This window comes from Neolamprologus brichardi, chromosome 9 (genome assembly GCF_056152115.1).
Source record: "Neolamprologus brichardi isolate AB-2024 chromosome 9, ASM5615211v1, whole genome shotgun sequence".
NCBI lineage: Eukaryota > Metazoa > Chordata > Actinopteri > Cichliformes > Cichlidae > Neolamprologus > Neolamprologus brichardi.
The window spans coordinates 26,684,862-26,705,465 of record NC_142112.1 but is presented as its reverse complement, the minus strand read 5'-3'; the positions used below and the strand labels follow the sequence as shown (position 1 = coordinate 26,705,465).

Here is a 20,604-nt window from a genome sequence, read left to right as displayed (position 1 = left end):
CTTTGTACTCCATATTGTACTCTTATGAATATACAGAGTGATGCAGGCTTTCCAGCTTAAAGAGCCGCCTCTCTAGTTTGTACGGACAAATAAAGCAAACATGAGAAATTCTTGTTGTGAAACAGAGCAGAAATGATCCAGATGAACAAGAGTAAAATTTGCAGAGGTCGATTAATGATGACAACGCAAACAGAACGACACTACTATAAATGTATGTTCTAAAAACTGGACTTTTACTGAGGTTGGAATTAACTTGGCTTATTTATTCAAATTTCCTTCAGGTAATGTAAAGCAGCTCTTTTACATAACAGACACATCAGTTCTGGAAATCCTTGTGTAAAAAGTGAAGTAAACTGCCTGGTGTTTTATGGGGAAGTGGAACTTGCCACTTCCTTTTCTCGAGCCAGTGGATGCCAGACTTAATTTGTTCCTCCTTAAAATTCATTTATAGAACAGTCTGATGGCACAGGGCCATTGAAATGAGTCTTCACATTCAGTCCAACTTTTGTTGCTTGACATGTATCCTGCTGATGTGTCCTGGAGCAAATCTTTGCTCTGTTGTGACCTCTGACCCCAGAACATAAATCATGGAAAATTGATTTTTCTAACATTTGATCTTTGAAGTATCCACTGAAGAAGAAGTATTAACCTTTTGAAATTAAAATATAACCCGTATGACGGTGCAGATCATCTACACTGATCATGCCTTGTACATTTTGAAACAGTTTCATATGGATTGACTGTTGTTCTATTGAGTGCAGTGTCTCCAGAAATACCGTAGAAACCTCATAAAGTGGAGATTTTATTTGATTTTTATGCATCTTTATCCATAGCTTTCTCATTAAAAGATGTTTTTTTCTTTAAAATACCTTCAGAAGCTTACGTTCAGAAGACAGATTAAAACTTGAATATTCTTAATTAAGCTGCTTAACATAAAATTGAAGTTAATTTATGTTACCTCTATAGAGTACACAGCAATCTGAGGACATTATACTTCAATGCTGTGCTCTTGAGTTATTGTATTACTGGCTAATCCTATAGCAGCTAAGGCAGGGGTAGGCAACTCCAGGCCTCAAGTGCCGGTGTCCTGCAGGTTTTAGACATCACCCTGTGTCAACACACCTGAATCAAATCGTTAGTTTATTCCCAGGCCTCTGGAGAACTTCAAGACATGTTGAGGAGGTAATTTAGCCATTTGAATCAGCTGTGTTGGATCAAGGACACATATAAAACCTGCAGGACACCGGCACTCGAGGCCTGGAGTTGCCTACCCCTGAGCTAAGGGATGGATCAAGGTAAAACGGTCCATTAACTTCACCAAAAAAGAAAGATTTAAGCCTGATTTTAAAAGCAGAGAGGCTCCCTGTATCCCCAGCCAAAACTATAGTCTGCACATTTTCTATAACAAGAAATCTAAAATATGGTGTTTCCAGGATTTTTTAACGGGGTAAAAAAGGTGGGAACTGAGAACAAGGTGGGAACAGTTTAAACAGAATTCGGTGTGGGTTGATTGTTTTGAAGAGTTGGAAGTTTGGACTTTTTTACTTAATTAAAGGTTCAAATACAAATGTCCTAAAGTAAACATGCTCATTATATAGAATGGCACTTTTCACTCATAAACATTACATTGGATTATCATTCTTAATTTATTGACGTGTATGTCACTTTAATGTTGCAGCTGTTGATCACTTTAATGGATAGATAGATCTACAATAATACAGTTATTACAATAATGCAAACATAGAAACACACAAATAAAGTACAAGTGCATTAAACCTGTACCTTTGTAAAATACTAGCTACATAACTGCTGGTCCTATCCATGACTTCACCCAATATTGTAGGGCATTGGAGATTGCCAGTCACATTTCAGGGGTGACCTGTGCCACCACATGCCCCTCTCTGGACACACCCCTGACCTAAAAGTCATATTCTGGGCTATTTTGACAAAATATGGTTGGGGAGCATAGGCCTATTCTGATATCAAGTCTTAATTAAAAAGTATGTGACTTCATTTTGAATCCTTTTGATATTTCTCTAAAAAAAAAGTTGAGGCTGTGCACACCACATTTTAAGCAAACTCTCCATTTTACCTCTAAACCTCAAATAACGGACTTCGCTAATAACTAACTTAATCACCTGACCACCTGCGCTGAAATCACGTGCGGCCTCATGGTCACGTGGTGTGCTCCTTCACCACTCAGCGGCGGTAAAGGCGGAGAGACTCGGCAAACTGCCGGCGGAGAGGCTGAGTGACGGTGTGTTTCCCTGCGGTGAGCCGGTACTCCAGCAGGTAGGATGATTTAACCGCTCTCTGTCCTCACTGCGCTTATTTAAGAGCTGGGGGAGAATTTAAAGAGGCACAACCTGAGTTCCCGAGTTTAAATATTGCCCCTCTGCGCTGCTGCGGAGTGGTTGAAGGAGACATTTAGCTTGCTTGTATGTAACTAATGAGTCCTGTTTGATTGTCGCTTGTGGACAGTTGATATATCGAGTAGAAGTCAGCCTGTGCAGGATAATGAAGGTTTGTGACGCTAACGCGTTTTGTTAAATTATAATAAGCGCCGGTTTTGTGAGGTTAAACCCGTCAGCTGTGTCCTTAAACGCCTCATAGGTTTCACTACAGAAATACTAAACTAAAGCTGGGCATTTAGAGAGCAGAATTTGAATGTAATCTACAGGTGCATGGAGCCTCGTGCATGGAGCCTCCTGCTTGGAGTGACTAAATGTCAAACATAATCATTTACAGCTACTTAAATGTGGGAAATTACTACATTTAAAAAGCAAACAAACAGTTAAAATCATTATTTAATTGAAATAAAGCCCTATTGGAATTTTCAGCTTCAGAAAGTCAAGTGAAAAACACACATACAGTGTTGATATGTTTCTTTTATGAATAGGTGAAAGGTTTTAATGGAAACAGATCTTTAACACGACCTTGGTCAAAACAACACCTGGCTGACTCATAATCACGTTGGACAGTTGGATGTAGTAAGCAGTAGGAACGTGCCAAGACAGGGAAAGCTAGATTTGTCCTAATCTTGTAAACAGGATTAACACCTCTTTAAGTCCTGTCATCCCATACAGAGAGACAGGCCAGGATGAGTCCTGGATGCGTATCTGGCCATTTTTGTAATGCAACCAAAAAAGTAAAGCTTTTTGTTATATTATTGTGTTATATTTATATTGTGCCATAAATTACATCATATGAATACAAAATGATTCCTGTGAATGAGGAAGACGCCCACACAAATGCTGACATTTGAGGCAAAAGCCTGTTGGTCTGCTGACTAATTTTCTGATGAGCTGTTTACCATCGTTACCAGTTACTTTTTATTTAATTATTTTTGGATTTTTGCTGAAAAAGTTCATCATTATATTATATTTTAATTGACATTTCTGATAATTGACTCATCATTTTATGAAGTATTTTTATAGTGTTAGCTGTGTGTTTTTGACTCTTTTGGTGGACAAACATGTGTGGCAACGCGGACATTTTATTAATCAAAATGGGTAATCCCTTATTCACAAGGGATTCCACACTGGGTAGTTTCCATATGTTTGATTTGGGGGATTTGTTTTTTTTACACATCCTGACACAAGCGATTTGTGTCTCATCCCAGAATGCAACCAGAGACCTTTTGCTTGTTAGGTTAATTTGTAAACCTCTACACTTGATTAATGGTATATTAAATTAAATTAAAGGTATATTTAAAAAATGATAAAGAGATGAATAAATAATGAAAATAATTTAGTTCCAGCCCACCTGGAGGTGTCGATTTTTGTACTTGACATTATTCTTAGCATTTTCGCATGTTAAGACCATTTTGTTTTTTAAATTAAATGTGTATACGTGATTAGTTGTCCTGAATAGTCTTTCTGTTGTTTTTAAATGTCTCCCACTGTCAGAACAGCAGAGGTGTAAAGATTGTGAAACTGTGACTGAAATTATATTAATAAAAATATCAGAATGATGCTACTCTGTTTGCGGAAAGACTTCATGCTAAGTTGAGGTTTTCTTACGTGACATGCGCACACGTGCTGTCTGCTCAAGAGCTGTCTGCCATATTGGATGAGATACAATCACTGGTTGCTAAGGAAATGCGTATTCCTCAACTGGTTGGCAGTGGTTACTGGAGGCGTCTGGCTGTTGCTTTGGTTGCTAGCAAATTGTTATGGTTATGTTTGTTTCTTTGTCTGCAAACACTCTCAAACAACTAGCCCAGTGGTGGCAAAATTTGGAAAAAGTACGACACAGATGAGAAATGGAGAAAGTTCCCCTAGTAGACAAGTTCGTCACTTACATTAAACTATGACCACAGCAGTACGCTAGCAACCAAACCAATCACAAGGAGCTTTTTGGCCAACTTGTTGGGAAATACAGGTTTTTCCTTATCGACAGGTGGTTGCAAGGGGGTTACTAACCAGTCTATGGGCTTGCGTGGCTGGAACGTTAGCATTTTAGCATCCAAGTGGCTGCCATCAACCTCTGGGAACCACGGTTAGGGAATACAATTTTTCGATCATGACCAGTGGTTGCAAGATGATTGCAGACCAGTCTAGGCCTGTGTGTTTCTTCACATATGATTTGGCACGTGCAGTGCTGCTCTCTGAAACTCATTCATTTCTATTGCTTGCGCTGCACAATAATGGTTTCTTGCTGCGCAGTGCCAACGCGGCGTACTCAGGGATGCGTGGTCAAAGTTTGACCTAGTTCGACTGTACCTTTGCCTGACCAATAAAAACAAGTCTAGAAGACGATGAAGAAAGCATGTGTGTATCTGAGTTTGGTGAACTTTTTGACACACATTTACGTGCATAGATGGATAGATAGATAGATATAATACAACACAAACTCTTGTAGAGGATACAAAGTCAAAGAGAGACATGTTTTGAAATGACAAGAAGCAGGTGTATCTAGTACACGTAGAGCGGCCGCAAAAAATGACGTACAAGCAGAGCGCAGCGGCCAGCGCAACACAAACTATATGTCCTTCGCTCTAGCTAGCGGTCAGCACAGCATATGCCCTCTGCTCTCTTGCTCTTTCATGTCCGTAAACACTCTCCTGATGACTTTATGGACTCAGTCTCTAGTTTCACATCATAGTGAATAAAACGTTAAGTCCATATTGAAAATTATGTTTTAGTTTTGTTTTTGGTTGTATCTGACAAGTTGTTGGGCAACAACTTATCAGATACAAGCTGAAATGAGTGTACAGTTTCACATCCTCGTTCACCTTTTGCTTGCCACATCCAGTTTTAGAACATATGTGTATTCATAATGGCACTTTGTAGAACAATAGAGGATGTCCATCTTTTATTCTGTTGGTAGGTATGAAGCAAACCATGAGTTTGGGTACCTTCTAGTGGAAAATAAGGCTTTTTCATCCATGTTGTTTTTGATTTGTATATTCTTGTTATGTTCTGGATGAATTCAGTTAATTTCAAGTCTGCACACTTTGGCCCCCCAGCTGTACAGAACATCATACCATTCTATCTTTAATGTGGGAACCTAGCAGCTAATCTGCAGCCAAATTCTCTGGGGATATCAGCCAGTATTTTCAGACTTTAAGTGCAGCCTGGGGATATCTGGGCCAAGACTTAACTTTCTGTCTGCAGGGAGAAAGCTTAGAGAAAAACTAATAAAGAGCTACAGTATGGTGGCCAGAAAAGTAAATTGACAGTTTACCTACATGCAACCAAAGCCTGTTTAAGCCTTCACTAGGCTTTTGTACTTTTAATACATACCAGAATAATGAAATGTCTTGCCCCATATCTACATTCTGCAAATTCACATGCACATATCTGTTTATAGAGCTTATGATGTGTGAGACAGAAGTGCTGTGGGAGTTGAACTCATTCTAAATTTGGTCATGTGCATTGCAGATAAAGCAGACGGTGGTCAACAGCACTCAACAGGGAGCTCTGATTGTTGTTTTTGTGTTCTCATCTAGACACTTCTGTTTTGAACACAACACGAGCGTTGCAGTTATCAGGGTACAGCTTGCTTTGGTTGACAGTAGGACAGGAAGTCACAGGATATTACAGGAACTCTGTGCACACAGTGTAATGCTGTTATCGTATCATTAAACACTGCGCAACATTCAGTAACCTTTGTGGTCTTCTCAGCACTGAACACCCAAGTTTGAGATACATTGCTGGTATTCTATATACATTCATGGTTTCCATAGAATGAGTAACGGCTATCTATGTCTTGTGCCAACAGATCAGATTTAGTTTGACCTACATGACCTACTTTTGCATTCTTAAATATGAAACATTTGGATGGTTATGTGCTCTGGCACCTGTTGTTCTGCATAGTTTTTCACATTTTATAGAGTAAATTATTATTCAAACCAAAATCCATTGGATCAAAGTGTTCCCTGAAGGTGTTTTGCACTGCTTGTAGACACATTTCAAGCACAGGTTGTCCGTGACTGGGGGCCTGGTGCTGGATTATGTAAGCGTTTTAGCTAAGGCCTGGGGTAATTTTTCCTCAGAGTGCATGTAGAAAGGTCAGAGGAGCTGTGCTGCATGGCACAAACCAGGAGCAGGCTGCTTGAGGAGGACAAGGGGGGTAAAGGAGGAGGGAGCACATGGAGTCCTCAGGAAGGACACCTGTAGAGCAGCGGGACCAGCGTCTGCACCTGAAGTCCCTCTGGACTCTAGTGAGTTGGGGTGCTGCTTTGACTTCTGTCTTACTGAATAGTATGAGCAAAGGTGGCCTTTTTCACCTTTGCTCTTTTTATAATAAGAGTAAAGGTTGGTATTTGTGTTTTCGTGGTCATTTATTTAAGAAATGCAGGACAAACTGATGGATCTGCGAATGATACTGTTTTTAATTATTGGTCAGTCTGTATATTATTATTTCACCTGACTGTTGAGTCAGTGGAAAGGGAGAGTGAGGAAAATTTGTGTAAGACAACAGAAATGTTTTGAATTTTCATTGATAATGAGGAATATTAGAAGGTGAAATTAGATTCTATAGAAAAATTAGTTGATTAAGAAAAGTGATTAAGTTTTCCTTCCTTGCTTTTTCCAGCCACTGTGTGATCAGCTTCACAGTAGGTATCTTATCTACTGTGAATATATCTACTCTTGTAAACCTGCTCCAGTCCTTTAATCCCAACTTCATTTTACTTTCTGCTGCAATCACTAAACATCTTTACACTATCTTTAGGTTAGGTTTATGATACTGATGAAAAGGTCCTGATGTGCAGAATTAATGGCTGTAGATATGACTGGATCTCAAAAGGACCAAATTTTGTGTATTCATCATTTTCAGCTATTATCAGCAGATTGTAGTTCGCTGAGTATGTTTTTGATCTAATGTCTAATCGCATTAGAGTTTAATTGGAACACTGGCTGCCGGTCTTAGAGGCTGAATGGTTTCAAAGTCCAAGCAGCTGGTAAGCAGCTCGCATCTAGTCTCTTAATTGTTGTCCCAAACACAACACAATAACACTTTTTTTTTTTTTTTTTTTTTTTACCATTTAGGCCACACAAATATGAGAACTCCTTATCTGCATGTCATGTTTCCTGTTGCAAACCCATACATTAAAGCATCTGAACTCACATTTAACCACAGTAATTGTAGGTGATGAGCAACATGAGAACATATAATGACAATTGTACGACTTCGACTTACGTCCTGAAGGGATGAAATAAGATTCAGTAAATACAAATTTGAGCTCTGAAAACATGGCCTTTGTTTGCTGAGGTGTTAGGAACGTACATGAGAAAAGCAGGAAACCCCAAAACTGCATTAGCCGGAGTAATGACGTAATGTAACCTGGAAGTGTAATGTAATAGCTTGTGTATGAGGGACGCATGAGACAGTTCTGATAAATGTAACCACAACTGATTTTGTCAGTGATCTGAGTCAATAACATTGTATTTTTACATTGTCGTAGTGTTGTTGTGTAAGAAGTTTCTTTTATTCATTGTTTACTCAATCTAGATTTAAAACTTACACACCGCTTAAAATGTTTAAATCAAAGGCATTAACCCTATTTTACAGTAAATGCAATAAAATAAAATTAGTGTTGAAATCACTACAAATTATTATTAAGTTAGAAATATCCTTAAAATGCATTTGGTGGGTTTTTTTCTGAAGTGACTGTTCTGATTATAAACAGCATAGGCCAGAGTTCACCTTCAAACCTTTTAACCTAATCCACTTGGGTGTGAACTCTCTTTGTCCATCTACACATCATGTTTTAGCTACGATGAGTCCATAAATTGTAAATTTTATGCTTTTATTTTAAACTTTTTAACCGTCACAGTACAAGAATTGTGTACTGCAGTGGTGGTAAGTTGCAGTTCTTACTTAGTTGTAATATATCCGACTGTCCACAGTACAGAGTCCTATTACACTGACTGACTTATGCTTTATTATGCAAGCTAATACAAGGGTTGTGTTCATGGAAGACCTCGACTGAGAAATATCTTATTACATTACATTTGGATTCAGGGATAATGTTGTTGTATGAATACCAGTAGAAAAGGGTTATGTGTTAACAGTTTACAGTTGACACAGTTTGGACTCGTGCTGCACTGGCTCTGTATTGGGTTATCTTTCAGGACCAGTAGATAGAAAACCATCAGGTCACAAATCAAATTCATCTAATGCAAAAAGGTTTTGCCTCATCTGGCCGTCTCTCCAGCCACAGCAAATGATATTGAATCGTCAGCCGGATGGACTAATATGTCAATGATCTTTGGGTTGTGTTTCAAATTAGATTCCCCAAACTTTACCAGCTCATGAGTACCACCTTTTCACATCTTATTATTATTGTTATTCTCTTTCAGAGGTCTTTATTGTAATAAGGGACGCATTGTAGTGTCTGTTCGACTATTCTTTGAGATTCATAGCACAAAATTAAAACACAGAACAAAAAAGAATGATTTTACTTTGCTTAGCTTTGAGTCAGCAGACATGAATGACCTGAAACATTCAGAGAAGATTAATAATATGGCTGTTAATGACATGTCATTATAGCATTGATAAACTCTGGTAGAAATAAAAATGACTGCTTAACCACTGAGTCAAAATACCAGAAATGTTTTTCTAAAGTGATCTGTGACTAATATAAAATGCATTCCTCATGTCCCCTTCAACAATAAAAGGTGATGAAGCAGACATGAGGATTTAAAGATGAGAGAATAATATAATTATATGTATTTATGGCTTCAGTGCTGGTGATGATTATAGTGAGTATGATGTGCATAAAAAGTACAGAAATGTTAGTAAAAATAAAAAAGTTATGAATATGAATAAAAATACAATTGTGCTACCAGTGTGCATTTTATTTTCATTGTAGCATTTTTTGAATTCTTAATTAACCTAAATTTGAGGTTTTATCACTCCTTTTTCCTCTAACAGACAAAGTCAGGCTGACACGTCAGACAGGTTTCGCTCGTTTATGTAAAACTGTACATAAAACTATCACAGATTTGTTGCCAGCTGTACAAACTGTACAAAGGTCTTTTCTAACCGCTAAGGATTGTCATGTTGTTAACACTCAAACTGGTTACAGAGAGAAAAACTAGATGACCCAAGTTGGGTCCCATTGATTGTAACTTCTGCTTCTTGTGGACACAGAAACACTTTCAGAAACGTGCTCTCTGGTCAATTCTACATCAGCAGCCTCTGTGCTGTATCTGAGGCACTGATTAAGTCTCAATCGCCTAGGACTCTTTAAGAAAATGGGACAGAGCCACTGTGTTTAGGGACTGGCATGCATTTCCTTTGCAGGCTATTCTGAACAACAGGGGCCTCACGACAGGAACCATGTCCTAGAAAGACACAAAAATGACCTCGTGATTTTATTCTGCTGTTAATCCAGACAATATAAGGGGTTGGAAGGTAAAGTGTAAATTAACGAAAGCTATTTTTGCTGACAGGTGAACACCATGAACTATGTGGGGCAGCTGGCAGGCCAGGTGCTGGTGACAGTAAAGGAGCTCTATAAAGGGATCAATCAGGCCACTCTTTCAGGCTGCATTGACGTGATTGTGGTCCGACAGCCCGATGGGACGTTCCAGTGCTCTCCTTTCCACGTCCGCTTTGGAAAACTGGGGGTGCTGCGCTCCAGGGAGAAAGTAGTGAGTGCCTGCTTTAAGTAGAAGTGCACAGGTGTAAAAATCTCCAAATGTGTGCGGTGAATTTAAATGAAAGCGTGCTTGCTCTGCTCTGAAGGAAATGTTTGAACCTAAACATTTCAGTATTCTGGAGCAGACTTTAAAATAAATGTAAAACATGTCTGTTTAAATGTTAACAAAAACGACCATAGAAATGTTTTTAGATAGATCATAATGGCTAATTTTATATTATGTGGGGTGTCCAAGGTTGCACAATGAACCTGTGTGTTATCAAGAAGCTGCACAATAGATTTTCTGTTCATCTGACTGCTCTTTGCCTCTCTCTTTCCATCTCAACCACATTATCATCCAATCCACTCTCTGCTTCTAACAAGAGCACACTGCACTCTCTCTATTTATAGCCTCTGTATAGTGGGTAACTGAGGATGGAGACAGAATACATAGACTAAAGCTCAATTCAGCTTCTTATTCCCAGCTGATAGAGCTTCATCCTCTTCAAAAACCTTGTCTTACATATAGAATAAGCCCGTCTGTTGTAGACTTGCAGGAAAGACTGACAGGAACAGGAAGTAGTCTGTGGTTGACTGAAGATGTTTTCACTTACTCTGTAAATCACAGAGAGGTTTAAAACATTTCTTACTACAAACCAAGCAGGAAAAAATAGAACACAGGTGTTAAATGCCCTGCACCTTGTGACAATTTAAGTGCTGGGAGTCACTTAATTAGCACAGCTGAGTTTAAAGTAGAAGAGAATTATGAAAAACATTTTTTAATGGTTTAAAGAACATGTTATTTCCAGTATTGGAGCAGATCAATGGAAAATTAAAAAATGAAAACCTTTATTTGAGTCCCTGGGTTCCTTCTGGAATTCCATGCATTTATGTTTATGAGATCATCAGTGCCTCTGCTGATTCCCTGCACTGAGCACCAATACTTGAAGATGGCTTAAAAATGGAGGCCAATAATCACTAAAATCAGCAGATTACTGGATCCCAGGAAAACACAGCTAACATTAAGATTAGCAGGAGAAACACAGTTATTTTTTTCTTTAGTCTGACCGAGTTTTGGTGAATGCGTGAAACAGAGCACTTACTGTACTTCACTGAACACACTTGGGTGTTAATACCAATAATTTGGGGGATTTAATGCTGAGAGCCTTTAAGGCTTGTTTGTTTTAAATAATGGGCAGAAGTCATTGCAAGTAGTTTTCTCTGTGGCTTAACTCTAAAGCTTCTGTGACGACATACATATTGTGCTTTTCTGTTAAGCCTCATTAGGGTTTGGTAAAAAAAATCTGAGGCCATCTGAGGAGAACAGAGTTTAAGCATCTTTTGAAATGTTGTTTGACTGCAGATTGATATAGAGATCAATGGAGAACCTGTGGAGCTACACATGAAGCTTGGAGACAATGGAGAGGCCTTCTTTGTCCAGGAGACGGAGCAGAATAATGTGAGTTTTACCCACTTAATATGAATAAAATTGAGCTGAATTATCTATCGTTGTTCTTTTTTTGTACATGTATTAATTTTTTTTCCTCTGAAACAGGAGATTGTTCCAGCACATTTGGTGACCTCACCTATCCCCACAGAAGAGCCTCTCTTCAGGAGCAGAGAATCCAGATGTGGGGGAACAACAGCAGAGACCAGCCAGCCCCTCAGTCTGGAAGAGCCAGTCTCTGTAAACCTCCACCCCTGCTCCAATTCAGCTGGTAAAAAGAAGAAGAGACGCAGGAGAAAGCACAAAGCTGAGCCACGTAAGGAAGAGCAAACGACGGCATCTGCAGCCGGGGAGCTGGAGCTGTGTGATCTCAGTTCAGATGAAGAGCAAAATGCACACAGTGGACGGTGAGGAGACATGTTTACTCTAAAAATTGAAATTTGACCTGTTCTTCAGTGTAACTGAATTATTAATTTGTTGTTTCCTGTCATCAGAGCATCTTCACTGTCTGCAATGAAGGACAATATGGACCACAGACAGCATTCCCCACTCACCGCCCTTGAATGGGACAGCTACCCATTCTCTGATGGCGACTGGTCGCCCTGCACTACGTATGGCCTTTTCTGTTTCGTCCATTCAGATGTTTACAGAGTTCCTACAAGCAGAAAGATCAAACACTTACACATTTAAATCAGACTGGGCTGAATAAAACAAATTACTCCTACAGCATCATAAGAGCTTTTATTTTTCTTATATCAGGGAGGTGCCTGAGCCCATGTCACCGAAGAGTGACTCGGAGCTGATGGTGAAGCCGTCAGAGAGCATGCTCAGGGCTGAGTCGCACATGCAGTGGACCTGGGGGGAATTTCCAGAATCTACCAGGGTAAGAGTCTAAAACTTGGACTAGTGCTAGTTCATATCATTCAGTTATATATATCTAGAGAGTTGCTGAAAAATTCTAAAAGCTATTTATTGTGTTCAGGTCAACAAAAAGGAAAAATGGGAGCCAAAGACTTTGACCATCACTCCCTCAGAGAACACACACTTCAGGGTTATTTTGAGCTCTGAAGCCATGGAGGAAGAGTCCAGAGGAGGACGGGGAACAACAGATCCCGTTTGCAGTATCGTAAAACCTGAGCCCCGAACCATCAAACCTGATGAATGTAGCTGCAAAGCGCAGCCCCCTGCTGCTTCATCACATGGTACAAACAATACAGAACCCAAGCCAGACCTTTCAAGTTTGATATTGAGCAGCTTTACACCAGAGCCCTGCCCAAGCAATGCTGACCTCAGTGCAAAAAATGCAAGCAAGGCCAGGTGGACATCTTCACCTCCCAGCCGCCAGGACAGCAGCTCGACTGCCAGCGGAGGTAGTAACCAGACCGGAGACTCTGCAGCTGTTTGTCCTGACCCAAGTGCCAATTCAAAAGCCACCGACTCACCCATCAAGAGAAGGGGTAACACTTTTACCTTAATCTGAAATTCATATATACTAAAGGAATTTGTTTAAACCTACAGATTTAATATAGAAAAGTTTAAACAAATCATTAGCAGGAGAAAGATTTCCTGCAATTTCTGATGCAGAAGCATGTCTTCTTAGAAGTGTAGGAGAATTGTTTAGATGAGGAGGAGGGAGGCTTTGAATCTTTCATTTCATTTTATTACAAAGAGAGGTCCTCCCTTACTTGGTCCCCCTGGCACAGTATAATATTAATGACAAGGATAAGAAAAGACTACAAAAAGAGACCCAGCAGTTCCCTGTTTTTGAGAGAAGAGCTACTAATAAACTTTTAAATCGGTCCCTGAAAATGTAAAGCAAATATCATAAGAAACAATCCATAAAAATAAGTCCAAGATGAGAAAAAGTGGAGAATTTTTCAGAGACTCTTTCTGACTTGAACCCATTCAGAGTGTATGTGAATGCTGACAGGAAGGATGTGGTTTCTGTTCCGGCCTGAGTTCATACTCTGTCTGGGGCTGCATTTTGTACGCGAAAGTGAAGTGAAAAAAAAAAAAAGTCAGCAATTTCAAAGAAGTCAACCCTTTGTTTTAATTTCACAAAGTCGTGAGGAAGAGGAGCCAACATCAGGGACCAGAAGATATTTACCTGGAAGACCTCACCGCACTCGAGCCTGACGTTGCTGCCCGGTACTTCCCAAAAAGGTACATACCTGGAAACCCTTTCAGCTACCCTGTTCTGTCCTGCACCCTTAGACATGGTGAAATAAACACTATACTTTTGAAACACAAATATGAAAACTACTTTCTGATTTTAGTGTCTAAACCTGCACTCTTGTTTCAGTGAGTCAGAACAGGTCAATAAACACTGGGTGGAGACAGGACGACGCTCTGGATCCCAGTCACCCCAGTCAGTGGGGAGTGCAGCAGCAGACAGTGGCACTGAGTGTCTGTCGGACTCTGCTGGAGACCTGCCTGATGTCACACTGTCACTGTGTGGAGGCGTCGGTGAGAACTCGGAGATCTCTAAAGGTAGCTGTAGCTTTCCCTCCCTGGAAGTCTGATTCTGACACCTTGTGCCCTCTGGATTACATGCTGGATCTCTGCCAGTGTGTCATTTTCACTTTGGGGAGGTTGAAGGCAGGCAAATCTGGTGTCTAGGGCAGGCCAGCACCCGATGACATGCACCGTCACTCTAAATGTTGTCAAGATGTTACAGTAGAACTCCTTTAGCAGGAATAACAGTCTCACCCTGAAGGACCAAGTCATTGTACGCAGCCGTGAATGTCGAAAAACAGCGAGCATGCTCCTGGTTGCACCTGTTACCTGTTGACCTGCCTTTAGCCTCTTGAGCTGAAATTTGAAAGTATACAGCCAAGGACACATGTTTAACACAGAAGTTTATGTTTGAGGTCTGTTTGAGGAAAATGCAGATATGCAAAAGGTCACACTTTGTAATTTTCCATATCAGTTATTAAACTTGTGTGAAACAAATAAAGCTTTGAATTATTTTGAAAAGAAAAGCAGGGTATATATGTTTTTATTTACAGCTCCTCTGCAATATTAGTTTGCAGTATGGGTTGGCATCTTTATTTTTAGTGTGGCTCATGATGATCTTTTTTCTTCCAGAAAAATTCATGGAGCACATCATAACCTACAATGACTTTGCAGAGAATCCAGCAATTATTGATAATCCTAATTTGGTGGTCAGAATTGCAAACAGGTCAGTCTTCCTGCTACCCAACAGGTGCACTGTTTCATCAATGTTTTTTATAATCTTTGGAACATCCAGGTGTTATACCTCTTTATATTTCAGGTATTATAACTGGACACTGGCAGCTCCATTGATACTCAGTATGCAAGCTTTCCAGAAGAACCTGCCAAAGGTATCTTTTAGTGTAACGTCTTAAGATTTAGCTGCTTACATCTGCACACTTATACATATGCTTCTGTTGTTTGACTGACAGGCTACAGAGGAGGCCTGGGTGAAAGAGAAAATGCCCAAAAAGTCGGGACGCTGGTGGTTCTGGAGAAAGAGCAGCGTGAAGCAGGTGTGTTTCTATGAAATTAATAACTTCTTACTTTATATGTGACACTCCTATTTTCGAGTGTAGCGGGCGGTAATCAGTAACTTTGAATTGTAAATGACTTGAGTCAGATGAGAAACAGGTTACCTAAATGCATCAGTAACCATTACATCACTCGCTGCTTTGCATCATTATGTAAAGACTCTTCACTCCCTTATGAAACAAACTTTTACTGCACATTGTTTTTTGTATTTCTATATCTCCAATAAGATAAATTTAACAACATTTCTTCCTCTTTTTTTTTAGTTATCATCAGAGACCAAGTTAGAGAGACAGGAGTCTCTGACCACAGAGAGCCCTTCCCTCCACCAGGCCCCAGAAACACAGTGAGTCAGCAACAAAGCTCTGGCTTCCTCACAACACTAGAGTCACACATCAGGACAAGCAGTGTTGGGTAAACATGTCCCACAGAGGGTGGATTAGCATGTTAGTCAGCATGCAGTGCTGTCATTACATAACTCTAAATCAGTACGAGTCCAGGAACCAAACAAAAAACAGGTTCAACATTAGTTTGAACTAGCAGATTCTATCTTTAACTATTGTAGAAATCATTGAAAGTGCTTTCAGTTTCAGTGTAAACTGTGTCAAGGGCAAATGAATACTTTAAGTAAATGAATTAGCAGGTCTGCTGCCCTCTTTTGACTATAAATGATGCTGCAAGGTGGAGTTTCGTTTCCTGAAAGATATTTGATATAGCATAAATATGTCACTGAATTGTCCTGCTGTTGTGCCTATTTTGACATTGCTTCACAATGACTTAACTCTTTTCTGGGCCAAGGCCCATTTTCTCTACTCTTGACACCATTTGCTGGTCTTCTTCAGACTGTACTCTCCTCTACAGGCAGAAAGCTTCAGAGTGGTCCAGCGATGATGAGACTAAAGAGCTGAATGCTGCGGCTCCTGCTTTAACACCTACTGAGCGCGTGCAGACGGAAAATCAAGCACCACAACCGTGTCACTCTTACAAGAAATCCCTCCGCCTTTCGTCTGATCAGATAGTAAGACCTCGCACCACTGAGTGATTAACTGGGAAAAACTACAAGCAGACTCATTTGAGTCGTTTAATTTCTGTTTCTGTGAAGTGCAGAGAAAAGCCCTAGATTAGATATTTTATTTTGTTTACAAAACATCCCATCATTGACTCAATGCAGCCTTGAGCTACAGAACAGAGTTTTCTATGTTTGTGCTAACTGCAGTAAAATCCTACCAAGATGATTTGTAAAATGTTAGAACACAAGCACAGGCATTCATGCAGAAAGTGACAGAGATAGCACACACATATATAAACATGCTGATAAGTGAGAATGTGGACAATGGGGGGGAAGAGCCTGAAAGATGACTGCTGTCATGGTTATTACTAAATTACATTTAAGTTTATGGTTTCTATTAGGTAAATGAAATGCTAAGATTTAGTGGCCACAATAGCAGGATGTTACATGAACAAATATGTATTATACCCAGCTTTCTTATCAAGCTCAGTATGTTACTCGTGTAGTGGAAGGTATCTTATATTGCAAGTAATACTTAACTTTCACACTTTTTGGTGCAGTATTTGTGTTTAAAAGAAAAGTTTAATCATTGTGTCTCTTACAGGCCAGCCTGAAGTTAAGAGAGGGGCCAAATGATATGACCTTTAGCATAACCACTCAGTACCAGGGAACGTGTCGCTGTGCAGGGACCATCTACCTGTGGAACTGGGACGACAAGGTCATCATTTCTGACATCGATGGGACCATCACCAAGTATGGGGAATAAGTATACTTAAATAAATACTTTGTATTGTCTTTATTTCATGAGATTTCAGTGTGTTTTGAGTCTTATGTGCTTTACGGCATATAGTAGAGTGCACAGGGCAAAATATTTATCAGCAACAGCACGCTAAGAGGGTACTAATTTGCCTTTCTGCACAGTCAGAACTGCAGTTTCACTGCTTAGACTTTAGAAGTCAATAGACAAGCCTCCATGTGGAGTTCACATTGCTAAGCACAAACCTTGTCACTTGGACCAGTAAAAGATACGGAGGCAAGAGTTCTGTTTATTTGGTGCTATAGATGCATAAATGCTAAAAACAGGCCATTTTAGCCCATTATGAGGTGGTTGCTATGCATCAGGATGACACCATTATATATGATATAGATGAGAACCTCCAGGGGCCAAAGATGTACCTGTGTGCCAAGTTTGGTTCTCAATGTCTTGGAGGAGTTTGTGGACAAACAGATTTTGTGTATCATTGTAGTATTTAAACACTTTCCTAACATGCTTGTCTCAATCTCTAGTGTAATATCTAAATAAAGAATTTAATTTAGTGCCAGTTAGTGTAAAATAGATGATAAAATTGTGTTTTCTTTACCTATTTACCTTGTTATTGATCAATCGCTACTCTCTCAGGGTGCAGTGTCCTCATCAGGCTCACTACAGTTTTGTGACTTGTGGTGTTTTAAATACAGTCTGAAGTAATAAGCACTATTTTAACCAATTTTAAAGGTGAATATGCCCTCTGACCTTTAATGTCTCATTTTAATTAATCACAGATGTTTTACTTGTATTGACATTTAAATTTTTTATACTTGAGTGTACAGGTTGGAGTGTTATGATGGTAAACTTCTCTAATTTTTGTTTTGTTTGATAATACGCAGCATTCAGTCATCAAATATGGATCTCTCAGTATCATTTTTATGCTCCGCTCTGTTAGTATTTAAATCTACTTTCCCACAGATCAGATGTGTTTGGTCAGATTCTACCTCAGCTTGGTAAAGACTGGACCCACCAGGGAATTGCTAAGCTTTACCACTCAGTGCATGAGTAAGAAACAGTAACAGTTTCCATGACTACACTCTGTTAGGCCATAAAGACGTCAACAAGTAACATGAACATCTTTCCACTGAAGGAATGGCTTCAAGTTCCTGTACTGCTCGGCTCGAGCCATCGGCATGGCTGACATGACTCGAGGGTATTTGCACTGGGTGAACGACAGAGGGACTCTGCTGCCTCAGGGACCCCTCCTCCTCTCCCCAAGCAGCCTCTTCTCAGCCTTCCACAGGTAAGAAAATAAAACCTTCCTTTTCTTATGTACTGCTTGTTCCAGTCAACAGCGCTATTTGAATAGCTTAGAATGAATACATGATTTAAGATGCACAAATAAATGTTTGTGCTTCCCAAGAGAATTACAGTGACTATAAAACAGAATTATAGAGGAAGCATTTTATCACAATGCAAATTATAATCATTTTACTTTTACTTTTCCTTTAATGAAATGTTATTTTAGCTCCAGTCACACATTCTCACACTGTGGAGCAGTTGATGACGAGAAACTTTAAAAAACAAAACCTGCAAATATTATCTTTAGCCTGCATCATTAAAATGAAAAATTTAACTCCTGTCGGTGTCATGCATTGTGGCTGCTCATTAGATGATTCAGTCATTCAGTGAGTTTGAAAGTCATGAAAAATGAGCTCAGTTAAAAGAAGGACACTCCAGCAGCAGAAGGACTGAGGTTAATTCTTTAATTCTTTCTTTCTTGTTAGAGAAATCATTGAAAAGAAGCCTGAGAAGTTCAAAATCGAATGCCTCACAGACATCAAGAACTTGTTCTTCCCAAACACACACCCCTTCTATGCTGCCTTTGGAAACAGAGAAAGCGTGAGTTTCTCAATTTTGTCCCTGTGCTGTTAGTACTTTTGAGGTTTTTCTCTTTGAGATCTGACTGAATTATGATAAATGAATGAAATTATACTTTTTCTCATTTTTCTTTTGTATACAAGGATGTGTTTGCCTATAAGAGGGTGGGCGTTCCTGCGTGCCGAATATTCACAGTGAATCCCAAGGGGGAGCTGATCCTCGAACAAGCCAAAGGCAATAAAACATCGTAAGTAGGCGACCCATCCCTGGAATTTGTGTTTGTGTCTGCCAGCTGTTTCTCTCAGACAGACGGTCATTGTTTTCACTGCTGCTGTTTTGTTTTTTGGCAGATACAGCCGGTTGAGTGAGCTGGTGGAACATGTTTTCCCTCTGCGGAGTACACAACACAACGCCACCTTCAGCTGCCCAGAGTTCAGCTCCTTCTCTTACTGGAGAGAGCCCATCGCTGAGGTGTGCCTCGAGGAGCTGCTTTAATTTGGACTACCAGACCCCCGAACACTTTAACTCTGGTTATTTTGTTGACTCTGCAAAGGCTTAATGCCAGTTACGTTCACATGTCCGAGAGCTTTGTAGAGCACTAAGACAGTTTGGAGTATTGATTCACTCCATATTGCAAATATATTTCCTTCATGCGCCTCATTATTTAAACTTCACAGAAAAGAACTTTATCTGAAGGCTTTTGCAGAAGTTTCTTAAGGACTTGTATAGACAGTGGAGCTATAACAGTTAGTGTGACCAGGTTGTCCGACATACGAAGCGTGATCACAAAGTCCTGCGACTTCATGCACAATTTTAAAAAAACTATACCTCATCTAAATTTGGACAATTTCCCATTCAAGGTCGTCTCCTTGTGCACCTCTGGTCTACTTCCAGCACTGCTGCTGTTTTATTTCACACTTTTTTTTTTTTTGACTATTTACACTTTTGTGTTTTACAAGTTTGGTGTTGATGGTCCACGTTGTGGACGGTTCCACATTGTTATTGTATTTTGTACCTTGATTTTCTTTCCTCGGGATCAGACAGTCACTGTGGACTGTGAAGCACCGTTGTGTGCTGGCACGCAGCAGATTTTAGCTAAACCAACACAACCGATTCTGACCACATTGCAAGTTTTTCCTGAGAATGAAAATTTTACGTTAAAGATTGAGTATTTTTGACAAACTGGAGCACATTGAAGGCACACTAGTACAAATAAAAAGGACAACAGAGTGTTGTGAAACCATCAGCAATGCTAGAAGTAGTTTAGCAAAGCCAAGAAGACTACATGTGAAGGGAAATCACAAATGTAAACTGGGTATGAGTTGAATATTTTGTACGGGTGAGTCATGGAGTTATATTTGCAAATTTTAGTGGTGTTTGCAGAACGGCTGTGTAAGCATCCTTTTGCCGCCTTATTTTGTTTATAACAATCTTATTTAATGTGTAGTTTTAAAAAGCTGAAGGATTTTGCATTAATATGCTAAGAAGGAAATTGTGAAATGATTTGCTTGGGTTTAACTGTATTACTGTAACTTAAAAAAATGCTGCTACTAGAAAATCATTTTATTATTTTCACTTCATTTTTCATGTTTTACTGATGTTTTGGCAGACGTTACTGTCAGTAAAATTTATTGCACTCTTTCTATGAAAGTAATACACTTTGTGTGAAGAGAACACAGTATTTTTTTTTAGTTTTATTAAGGTAATTTTCTCTTTAGAGTAAGGAAAGTTTCTGCTGCTTTGAGTTCTTTTCTGTAGATCGCTGCGATTACTTTGTGTGGATTTGTGTTGATGTAACCGTGCAAGCACAAAGAATGACCAGATTTCTGATCAATACATGATACAAAAGCAGAAATGTAATTTTTTTTAAGGTGTCAAAATGCAGATTTGCTGTACATTAA

The 20,604-nt window shown here is 39.5% G+C and overlaps 1 protein-coding gene across 1 annotated transcript; it reads left to right on the top strand.

Annotated features, from left to right (window-relative positions):
• The first annotated feature begins 2,216 nt into the window (after positions 1–2,216).
• On the top strand, positions 2,217–20,595 carry LOC102795564 (phosphatidate phosphatase LPIN2-like). Its single transcript, XM_006795026.2, has 20 exons — positions 2,217–2,292; positions 9,906–10,106; positions 11,457–11,552; positions 11,649–11,947; positions 12,035–12,151; positions 12,300–12,423; positions 12,523–12,997; positions 13,604–13,703; positions 13,843–14,030; positions 14,628–14,721; positions 14,815–14,884; positions 14,966–15,049; positions 15,332–15,411; positions 15,927–16,083; positions 16,679–16,827; positions 17,801–17,887; positions 17,973–18,125; positions 18,610–18,724; positions 18,847–18,950; positions 19,054–20,595. The coding sequence occupies exons 2-20, from the start codon at positions 9,915–9,917 to the stop codon at positions 19,196–19,198; spliced, it is 2,829 nt and encodes a 942-aa protein (XP_006795089.2). The 5' UTR covers positions 2,217–2,292; positions 9,906–9,914; the 3' UTR covers positions 19,199–20,595.
• Positions 20,596–20,604: the final 9 nt, after the last annotated feature.